At 38.7% G+C, this 12,330-nt stretch overlaps 1 protein-coding gene across 1 annotated transcript in view; it reads left to right on the top strand.

Moving 5' to 3' along the window:
• The window catches only part of LOC124789687 (protein scarlet-like), a 371,381-nt gene that overhangs the window by 346,732 nt on the left and 12,319 nt on the right, over window positions 1-12,330 (top strand). Inside the window, exon 13 of the mRNA XM_047257124.1 lies at window positions 7,123-7,223. Within this exon, the coding sequence (XP_047113080.1) occupies window positions 7,123-7,223 (101 nt within the window). The remainder of the gene's footprint in view (window positions 1-7,122; window positions 7,224-12,330) is intronic.

The raw sequence follows: 12,330 nt of genomic DNA, 5'->3' as shown, positions 1-12,330 counted from the left end.
ATGGCTAGTTACTATCCTAAATCTGTATCTGCTCTGATGAAGCTAGAACGGAAACAACAACTGATTACTACTCTTTACCATTTTAAAAGTTTAATATAATTTGTATTGCTGATTGTTAGGCTTTCTCGATCGCACTTGTAATATTTTTACCGCTGTTTATCACCTCCTCTCTTTCAACAGTCACTTACAGGTTACAGACTGCCACTCGATCTTGTTACTAGTTTTTCACTTATTTTCGTGATAGATATTGTGATTTCTGGTAACTTATAACCCATTTTTAATAAAAGCATTTAGAGTACATCTTATGTCATGTTAAAACTTAAACAAGTATATGAGGGCTTGTCTTCTCTACGTTAATTGACGAATGCAATTAAAGATGTTCTATTTTTCTTTTAAAAAACAAAATATTTACATTAATATGTCAACAGACGAAAAAGTAACAATCTGCTAGATTTTTTCATCGCTCCTTGGTAATAAATGTTCATATTTATTATTTAAAATGCGAAATTTCAAGTAGCTTAGATATTTGTATATTTTTTAAATAAGTATTCAACTTGCAAGGGCATTATTAGACAATAGAAAGGTAGATATGTCATATACATCAGTATGGTAAACAGTATTGGAAAATATATTATTTATGAACGTTTTGATATTAAACATGCAATAAATGTAAAAGATGATGGTATATATTTCAAAGAGCAGCCCAAATTAAATTATATGTTAAAATAGTTTTAGAGATAAATCGAATATTGTAATTATGTAGGTACCTACAGTTTACAATATAATGACTTAATTTGGCTACCCCCCCGCTGCTCTCGAGCAACTACTTCTTTTATATTTAGTAAAATGGAACTTTAGTATTTATTCCTGTATAAGTATGTGCTGTGAAAGCTGAGTTGTAGCATGCGTATCGAAACTCACTGGTGTGTCTCTTTAACTTTAAACAATAGTTCGTTGTGTTTGATCAAAGTACACAAGGAAAACACCGTCACCGTATGATCAACAACAGGTTATATTTGTTGCGTTTGGGTTACCTAACCATGGGAAATTTGCAGCACAATTAATGGATTGATGAAAGTCAAGCTGGAGTGAAACAGATTTTTACCTGCTCTTTATGATGCACACAATTCACATAAAATTGGCGAAAGCCATGTTTTCTCCAAAATACGTAGACAAGTTTCACAATATGATGCTAATACTGGGGAGAGGGGGTATCGAGTTATGTGGAAGACTATATCGGGAAAGAGCAGCATGATTTCCTCATCTGGGCAGCTCACGAATTCAAATTTATCAAGACAAAAAGGCCAAAAATTATAAGCAGACTGGCAACAAAACTCGCTTGGCAGGACAAGTAAGTTGTCAACTGCTGAGAATATGCATCCGGCTACAACTGCGACACTTACATTTTCCCAAATATCAGCTAGTGTGCGCCAATCAGCAGCAGATAGTGGCCGGGAGTCAAAAAGTCCAGAAAACTCCTCTTTCTGCCCTTAAATCACAGCTTTCATGCAACTCCACAGGACGACTCAGAAAAAAAACCAGGAGAACGCATCAGAAACTTCAGAGTATTGGTGTATAAAACGCACTTCAACAAACAAATTGTTAATGCTGCCCTAGAGCAGTGTCCCACCAATTGGTAATCTCTTCGCACCAAGCACACACCATGTTTGGCGATGCTTTTGATTGGATACACCAAAAATTTGGAACGGCCTACTTTCTCACGCCTCTCGGGCAGCTTCAATTCGTCCCATCTTTTGACGTTTGTATAGAAAATTCGAAAAGGTCATACTCAATTAATCTCTGGGTACGGAAGTGGCGGCAAGGTTGTCCCTGCTCTGTGATGTCAGGCGCCGGCTCCACTTCCACATGCCTGCTCAACTTCGCAGGGATGCTTGCCTCTCCTAATGACACTCACCAACCACCTTCTGCCGACAAGTGGGAACTAGAGGGCATTGCGAGTGCACCTTGCAAGCAAGAAAAGCTCAAATCTTCCCTCCCAAGTAAACCTTCTAATACGCTGCACACACTCAAGAGCCAAAGAAACTGTCACACTTGCCTAATATCCTGTAGGGTCCCCGCGAGTACGCAGAAGTGCCGCAACACGATGTGGCATGGACTCGACTAATGTCTCAAGTAGTGCTGGAGGAAAATGAGACCATGAATCCTGCGGGGCTGTCTATAAATCCATAAAAGTACGAGGGGGTGGAAATCTCTTCCGAACAGCACCTTGCAAGACATCTCATATATTCTCAATAATTTTCATGTCTGGGGATTTGTGGGCAGCGGAAGTGTTTAAACTCATAAGAGTGTTCCTGGAGCCACTCTGTAGCAATTCTGGATGTGTGGGGTGTCGCATTGCCCTGCTGGCATTGCCCAAGTACGTCGGAATGAACTAAGGACATGAATGCATTTTAACCGCGCACGGTATCCTTGCGGTCTAAGGAAACCTTACCACGATTCGCGCGGCTTCCCCCGTCGGAGCTTCGAGTCCTCCCTTGGGCAAGGGTGTGTGTGTTGTCCTTAGCGTAAGTTAGTTTAAGTTAGATTAAGTAGTGTGTAAGCCTATGGACCGATGACCGCAGCAGTATGGTCCCATAGAACTTATCACAAAATTAAAAAACAAATGCATTCAGGTGATCAGACAGGACGCTTACGTACGTGTCACCTGTCAGAGTCGTATCTAGACGTATCACGGTTTACATATCACTCCAACTTCACACGCCCCACACCTTTACAGAGCCTCCACCAGATTGAACAGTCCCATGTTGGAATACAGGGTCCGTGGATTCATGAGGTTCTCTCCATACCCGTACACGTCCGTACGCACGATAGAATTTTGAACAAGACTCGTCCGAACAGGTAACATATTTCCAGTCATCGACACTCCAGTGTCGGTGATGACGGGCCCAGGCGATGCGTAAAGCTTTCTGTGGTGCAGTTATCAAGGTTACAAGAGTGAGCCTCCGGCTCTGAAACCCATATCGATGATATTTAGATGAATGATTAGCACGCTGACACTTGTTGATGGCCCAGCATGGAAACCTGCAGCAATTTGCGGAAAGGGTGCACATTTGTCACACTGAAAGATCCTCTTCAGTCCTCGTTGGTTCCTTCTTGCAGAATCTTCCCCAGGCCGCACCGATATCGTAGATTTGATGTTTTACCGGATTCCTGATATTCACGGTACACTCGTCAAATGGTCGTACGAGAAAATCCACACTTCATCGCTACTTCGGAGGTGGTGTGTCCTATCGCTCGTGCGCTGACCCTAACACTATGTTGAAACATACTTAAATCTTGATAACCTGCCATTGTAGCAGCAGTACCCGATCTAACAACTGCGACAGACGCTTGATGTCTTAAATAGGCGTTGTCGACCGCAGCGCCGTATTCTTCCTGTTTACATATCTCTGTATTTGAATACGCATGCCACTACCAGTTTCTTTGGCGCTTCAGAGCAATATAACCGCGAAATAATGTCATAAAAATGAAACAAAATCGCATAGTAATATGTGGCAGTCATTTCCCAATATGAAATATCTATCCCAAAACCTGGCTATTCAATTATTGTCCGACAGTGGGCCTATAAACTGAAACACAGTTGAAAATATCAACTACTATAGTATGACATATGTAGTATTTCTATTTAGAAACCCTTGTCTTCACGTGCCTATGTTATATGGGATATAGCACACACTGTTTCGACATCTCCATTTGCAGATACATAACTCCCTACGTACTTAGCCAGTCTGTCAGATTTATTGTTTTAATAGGTATGTTTACGACATCTTCCAGTGATGTGTAAATCATTCTTATGTAAAGCAAGGTGAAATACTTCAATGGAATATGAGGAACATTGTCTATTTGAGGACAGTATTTAAGAAGGTTCGCATTATTTGAAGTGAAAGAAATGGTTTATAGGATGACTGTGTGACAAATGTGTCACATTACCAACACTGCCAAGCGACAGTAATGTATCTAGGTTACTCTGTATGTTACCCATATTAGTACAAATGATGATAATGTCTAAAGAGCAAACAATAGTACATATTTATAACAGGTAATACTGAGGCTGCTAAAGCTCTCATACACTTGTCAGCACATTTTATCACTGAATAAAGGAGGTTTTAGATGCATCCTCAAGGATTCATTTCCAGGTAAATAGGCTTTGAGGCAAAAGATCCCATTTTTTGGCTGTCTCGTGATCGTCAGAACATGGAGAACGATTAGTGGCCAGCATAATTTTCAGAACACGGAAAACGCTTGTGAAAATTAACTTCACAGATATATTCCCCGCTAGTGAGTGTCAAACAATCTGTACATATTTGAAATTCATAAAGGAACTCATTCAGCTTTTCAAAACTCTCTAGTGAAAGCCTTGATTTTTTTACAGTATGTATTTAATAAAATAAACGAAATACGACTAGAATGTGATACACAAAGTGAATACCTATAATAACAAAAAGGAATATTTGGTGTAGTTACATGTTTACCAATATTTCTGTCTGTTAATGTGCTATATACGATTTTTCTTGCAGTTTACTTCCAAACAAAGATATTACAAATATTTACAGGATATCGAACTACTGGAAGAAGAAACAAAAAAAAATGGTTCAAATGGCTCTGAGCACTATGGGACTTAACATCTGAGGTCACCAGTCCCCTAGAACTTAGAACATATTAAATGTAACTAACCTAAGGACTTCACACACATCCATGCCCGAGGCAGGATTCGAACCTGCGACCGTAGCGGTCGCTCGGTTCCGGACTGTAGCGCCTAGAACCGCTCGGCCACTCCGGCCGGCTGAAGAAAAAAAAATTTTGTTTTTTTTCTTTATGTGACAAGGCGTTATTGATACGAATATTATTATATTTCGATATCTTCAGCTAGGTAATTTAATTTTTATGTTATTCTAAACCGTTGTCAGTCAGCCATATAGAAATGTTTACAACGGTGGCTTGGGTTATCTAGGCATTTAATTCTAGGTTACATACTGCTGTGAAATTTTCTGCTTTTTAAGACGGTAGGTCAATTATTATCCGCACATTAGTTATAAAATTTTATTGTAATCAAATAGGAAACTTACAAGAACATCATTTTTCGACATTGTCTCCTTGCGTTTCAACGCACTTGGTCCATTGTTATACAAATTCCTGATGCCCTTATAGAAGGTGGTTCTCGGTTGAGCTGCGAGCCAGGAAAGTGGACCAAACAAGTGATGGTCAGAAGGGCAACATCGGAACTATATGGAGTATGGTCCAGTACTTCAAATTTTAGTTTCTATAGCGTTTCAGCAGTGTGGGCAGCAGTATGCGGACGAGCGTTGTCGCGCAACGCGCAACAATACACCTTACGACAGCAATCCTCGCCGTTTGCTTCGAATTGCAGGCTTTAGCCTGGCAGTAAGCATCTCACTGTAACGTACACTGTTTGTTGTGCCCCTTTCCCCAATATACTCCAGTACTGGACCTTGTGCGTCCCAGAAACCGTAATCATCAGTTTTCCTGCAGGCGATTTGGGCTTGAACTTTTTCTTGCATGGCGAGTTTGGATGTTTCCATTCCATACTCTGCTGTTTACTTTTCGGCTCGTAATAATGGATCAATGTTTCGTCACCAGTAATGATCCTGTCTAAGAAGTTGTCCCTTTTGTTACCATAGCTGTCCAAATGTTTTTTGCAGATGTCGAAGCGCGTTTTCTTTATGCAACTGTGTGAGTTGTTTTGGAAGCCATCTTGCACAAACTTTATGAAACTCAAGTCTGTTGTGGATGATTTCGTAGGCAGAACCGTGACTAATTTGCAGACAATGTGCCACTTCGTCATTAGTTAATCGTCTATCTAAGAGAATCATTTCACGTTAGCGCTCAATGGTTTCTTCATTTGTGTCCGTAAACGATCGTCCGGCTCCTTCATCGTGCGTTACTCTTGTGCGACCATTTCGGAATTTTTCAGTCCAGTCGTAGACACTTCGTTGTGGCAAAACATTGTTCCCGTACTGTACCCAAAGTCTTCCTTGAATTTCGGTCCCTGATACGCATTCCGACCACAAATAACGGATCACTGTACGTTACTCTTCTTTGGCGCAAACAGACCGTGGAGAAGCCGTAATTAACGGCACTGCAGTGATAACGAAACTAACCTAACAGCTTGAAAATTCAAAGATACAACAACAAATAAACAAAGTATGCGTCATCAACATAAAACGACAGTACTGCCAAAATAAACAAGAATATAATTAAATTGCGGATAATAATTGACTTACCCTCGTATTTAACAACTATTAGCTCTTTTGTTTTCTGTTGATATATTGGCATCTTCAAACAGTTTATTTAGCTCTGACAAATGAACTAGTTACAGATAATCAGCAACTTATTATTTGCTGGTCATAGTTATGTGTGATCCAGTGTTTTATTTTATTATATATCGGCAAGCATTTGTTGAGTGTGTCTTACTCATACTTTCAGTTAAGCTGTTGGCTGTAATTAAAGCAAATACCGCACAAAATGTTATCAAGGAATGTAGCTGGTATTTATGTGTAATGAAAACATAACTTTAAACTGTAAAGAATTACCTGTGAATTTTAAGACATGAGTGAATCACATCTTGTGCAGAATAGTAGTTCAAGGAACTCCCAAAAAGGCTCTCGTGTAATCCATGTAACGTGAGCCTGCATGTGCAGTTTTTAGAGTTAAATATAATGGACTAGCTTTATAGCTTTCTACATATAAATTCATTGTATTGCCATTTTAAATTCATTGTTTTGAGTTGGCTTTCATCAGTTCACTTGAAGTAGCCTACATGCCAAGCTATCAAGTTTATCGCCCACCTCCTTCCCAGAACTTGTACTTGTGGTTGGGTTGTGGTGAGAGAAGGAATGAAGATCAGAAGTGGTTATTCCTTGATGAATAGGTTGTTAACAGTAACATTATGTTTAACAAGGAAATTAACATACACCCTATTGTATTTGTGGTGATTGATCTTATGAATATTAATACCAACTTGTTTATTTTTCATGTTTGAAAACTTAGATAAATTTCATGTTATTCTTAAACTTCGATTTGTTTTAACTGGACAAACAGTCATGTGATATCTGCCTCAAACACAGGGATCTATTGTTGCAGGTCCATTCCTATGCTGGTGGGATGGATGAAGTACCTGTCGTGGCTCATGTACTCCAATGAGGCATTCTCCATCATCCAGTGGCAAGGCATCACCAACATCAGTAAGGACACAGATATATTAGCATGTAATTTGTGGAATAGAACGCGACGGATCGGTAGCAGCGGTTACTGATTTGTCACTGTTTTACCCTCGTGTACTATTAAAAGTTCACAACTATTTCGAATTTCATTTTTAAATCAAGTCAGCAAAGTCTTCAATGCCCATAAACAGGCTACAGTACACTTAGCACCGTTTTCAGCGTTAATGACACTGGTATGTGAAACACACTGAACTGAACAGAAATGCGTGTACACACTAGGAATGGTCAGATTTTAGATTTATAATGTACAAAATCGTTGACCAAAATCAGCATACGAGTGTGCTATAGTTTTTGGTGAAGATTGTGATAAATGAACTAGAGTGCAATATTATCAGAAACATCTGCTGGATACTACATAGCGTGACACAGGAGTAATGGCCGATTTTCAGCGACGTGGCATGAACGATCATTCGGAACAAAACGTCTAGTAAACATTACTCTAAAATGCATACCTTAAAAGCTATGAACTCTATGCTGTGAAACAAATCTGCTGTAATCCATCCTTTTCCGTATTTAGGGAGAAGGTAGCATGGAGCAAAGTAAGAAGAAACTGTCTAGTAATTTTAGGCCCTAAAGTGCATACCTCAAGAACCATTAGAACTTCTTCAGTAGAGCAGATGCGTTTTACAGTAAGGAAAATGAAAAGCTGCTCATAGCTTTTAAAGTATGCATTTTAGAGCCCACAGTTACTAGATTCTCATTTTTTCTCCTTCGAATGCTCGTTTATGTGGTGACTCTGAATAATGACCATTCTACCTGGGACACCGTGTCTTCTGAAATATCTTTGTGTCTGTTTTTCTAGATTAAACTGCATCTTTCAATTTCTCGGCATTTATTACTTTTGTTCAAAAATTTTCTCGTCTTTTCTCTATATCTCTGTTTTGTTCGTCACACAATCTCAGGTTTTTCTTTTAAGTTGTCCTCCTTAGAATTGCTTGCCGTTGTCTCACTTCACTTTCGGAAACATTTTACTAACACTGTTTCATGTTCTTGTAGTTCTTCGCTCGCAAATCGTTTTGAAGTCATTCGTTCTAAATGTTTGTCATTTGTTTATTTCATAATTATACAAATATTTGTCGCATTAGACAGTCGCGATCACCACTGTGTTATTCTAAGAACGATAACATTTTTTTCCTATTCTAAGAACGATAACATTTTTTCCGTATGATTCCGTCATTTCTTCTGTGTTTCGTTGTAGTTCGTCATCGGTGTTAATTTGATATAATCTGTCGTTGTTCGTAGCTTTTCCTCACAATTCATGTTCCTGATGTCCACAGGACTATTAGTATTTTCATATGTAAAAGTCTTCTGCTTTACTACAAAGTTTTAAATTTTGCATCTTTAGACAAGTGTCAGTATTTTTATTTGCTTATACATACATACATACATTAATCCTTGTTCCATAGATCATGAATACGACATTTCGTAATGACGTGGAACGTGTCACTTCAACATAAGTTTCCTCTACACAAAATAATTGATTAATTAACTTTTTTTCACAGTTACTACTTCATTTCTAAGAATTCATCTATTGAGTAGAAGAAGTTGCCATCTTCAGAATTTCTATTAATTTGCTTTTAAGTGTTGGTTGGCTATCTGTCAGACATTTACTACTATTTGGCAAATGACCAAAGAATTTTGTGGCAGCATAATTCACAGCTTTCTGTGCCAAAGTGAGATTTAATCCAGAATAGTGAATATCATCTTTTCTTCTAGTGTTGTAGCTATGTTCTTCGCTGTTATTTTTGAATTGGGATGGGTTATTAATGTGACATTTCATAAGTGAATATATGTATTGTGAAGGTACTGTGAATATCCCGAGTTCCTTAAAAAACATCTGCACGGTGATCTTGGCTGGTCTCCAGTTATTACTCTGATTACACGCTTTTGTGCAATGAATAGTTTCCCTGTTAATGGCGAATCGCTCCACAATATGATAAAAGCATGAAAGCAGTGAATGAAAGTAGGCATATTAGGCTAATTTACTGATATGTTTATCACCAAAATTTGCAATAACCCTAATAGCATAAGTAGCTCAACCTAACTGTTTCAGCACATCATCGATGTGTTTCTTACAGTTCAGTTTCTCATCAATATACACACACAGAAATTTTGAATATTCTGCCACAGCAACAGACTTCCGCTCATAGTCTATATTTATCAATGGTGTCATGCCATTTACTGTACTGAATTGTATAAACTGTGTTTTCTCAAAATTTAGTGAGAGTCCATTTGCAGATAACCACATAATAATGTTCTGAATGACATTATTTCCAATTTCTTCAGCTGATTCTTGCTTCTTGGATGTGATTCTATCATCTGCAAAAAGAACTAGCTTTGCATGTTCATGAATATAAAGTGGCAAGTCGTTATTATATATAAAGGACAATAAGGGACACAAGACTGAACCCTGTGGGACACCATTCTTGATACCTCCCCAGTAAGATGACTCTGCTGGTTTTTGTAGACTATCTGTACTGTTAATTTCAACCTTCCACATCCTTCCAGTTAAGTATGCATTAAACCATTTGTGCACTGTCCCCCTCATACCACAATACTTAAGCTTATCTACAAGAATTTCATGATTCACAGAATCGAGAGACTTTGAGACCTGACCTGTCTAGACCTGAAAAGACCTCTGGAACGATGTAGTTTCATTTGAAATGACTTAAGTGGAGGTGGGTGGTTTATCTAGTCAAACACATACATAAAATATGGTCCAAGCAAGTTCTTTTCTGGTTTCCAAGGGATTAAACAGATCGACGCAACATTGTAATGGAAGGCAGACGGATGACGTTACATAACAGATGGGAGCTTAAGGGAGGTGAATAGTTAGAGTTGGAACACTTGTTAAGAGTGATACTTGTATGGAACCTGTGGCTCTTGCTTGGATAAGCATCTTTTCACAGGAACAGAACTATTAATAAGTGTAGCTGTGAAACACAGCTTGCTGTAGTCTGCAACACCTTTTCAGATGGAGGGAGAATTAACTGATGTAGCTCCACGTTCGGTGTCCACCGATACTAATTTTTAATCCAAGAATTTCTCAAGGGCATAGCCGCAGTGATTCCCTAGAAGACACACAGCCTTTGAGATAGTCTTGGGTGTCTTCATAATCAAATATTTTACAAACTGCAAGAGACATTTTTCTGACTTTGTGCCGTTCCTAAGAAAAACCTTGAGGAGGTAGTATCATTTCGTCTACCACTAAACATTTTTATAGTATTTACTAGATATCAACACGTATGCCTTGCGTTAAACTACTTTTCAATATTTTTGTAATTTCGCAAGGTTGTAACGTTTACGTCTTCACTGTAATTTCCCTGCGTAGGCCACACAAGTCAGAAATTGACTTGTCGTCAATTTGCAGTCTTTTTAAAGCTTTTCAGTGGACTCGTCAATCATAATTGCTGACTACTTTCTTCTTTTTCCATCCAAATTATAAATTAATCTGTCAAACCAGTGGACGTAGTGCTATGGGTCTTCTGGAAGAATTTTTTTTATTACTGAACATTTGGATGGACTTTCGATATCACTAGAATTATCCTTCGGCTACGTTCTTCAGACACATTGTTAGCCAAATGATGCCTTCTACTGCAATTTCACATATCGCATGGCAAATGCTTGTTATCAAAACACTGGCCCAGAAATAGTCATAGAGGTCCTGAACTTCTTTTTCGGTTTTTCTCTTCTGAACAGACGGCCAACCGTCATCCAACATTTTCAGGGAAAGATATGCTAGAGATGAACACATTCATATGTAAAAGGGTATTTCTTCATTTATGTTTTAGGCAGGAACAAGGCCGCATCATTGAACTTTTTGCCACAAACATGATTAGAATGAAAATTGCAGCCCATAACCTCAGTTTCAGGAAACGAACTTCCAGCTAGTTGGACGATAGCAGTTTTGTACTCCATAATGAGACACTCAGGATTCACTCAAAGTATGTTGGTTTTAATTGTTAAAAAGAATAGTATGTTTCTCGCTTTTCCATGAGTAGCAAAAGGTAGTGAACTGAAATAGTGTTTGTTTCCTCCCAAGCACCTGTAAAATCAGCGTGAAGTATAAACAAGTGTCCAAACTGTGTTTTTCGAGCTCTTGAAAGTCCCAGCGACAAAGAGTGATTCGTAGTTTGATAATCACGATTTTCCTTTATCGCTAACAGATACTAATATTCTCTCACTCGGTCCCTGTTATCTGCAAACAGAAATCTGGAGCCTCCTTTCATCAATAAAATAAATTCGGGAAAGAATATTCCACAAGAATCGGCCGAATCTTGCGTAGGTCCCTTGTGTTTTCAGTTAGTGCGTTGCAGCTGCTGTCTGACATTTCTGTGCAATGGAAGCAGTGTTCCTAAGTCGTAGCCATGAATAAGACATACTTTCATACCTCCAGAACGCGAGATGTTCGGACCCGTGTCGAAATGAATGTTTTGCAATGTATTGATGTCAATAACAAATATGTATACTTTCTGACACACGTTTTTGTACATCCTGTATTTCGATGGTTCCCTGGCTTATCATCTTCAGGAAACCAAGCTGTTAGTCAGTTCCTAATCAGTTGTTAAGCTAATGACCAGAAACACAAAATGGAAAAGTAACATCTTATACATCTTTGACGAACATTAGTTATCCCCAAAAGTGGACTGAAATTTCGATTGACTAAATAAATTATCACACGTATTCAAATGGACACGAAAATCTGTCTTCTGCTCTAGGGCGTCGCTTCGATGCACTGTTAGTTATTTCTCGCTGTTACACTATTAGCGTTACGTCCATGGGTAACAAAACATGTTGGTACGTGAGTCCAAGACATCTGTCCTTTGCAGTATAATGTGTCTGCTGACCTTTGCAGTTATAACACAAAAGACTTTTATTTACTTGAGCCACTTCCAGTCCGCCGTCTGGGTGTTAAGCCAGACCGCTGTTTCCTCATAATTAATTTCAGCTACGTTGGCTGTGAGTACAATGACCACATTTCTAGATTTTTACGCTCTTTTTGCACTTAACCTCATTTCTCCACTTCTGGGCCGTTGCAGGCATCCCGAAACTCGTCAAAATGTCCAGA

This window comes from Schistocerca piceifrons, chromosome 3, assembly GCF_021461385.2.
Source record: "Schistocerca piceifrons isolate TAMUIC-IGC-003096 chromosome 3, iqSchPice1.1, whole genome shotgun sequence".
NCBI lineage: Eukaryota > Metazoa > Arthropoda > Insecta > Orthoptera > Acrididae > Schistocerca > Schistocerca piceifrons.
Note: the sequence above shows the minus strand (reverse complement) of the source record. Positions and strands in the feature narration are given on the sequence as shown.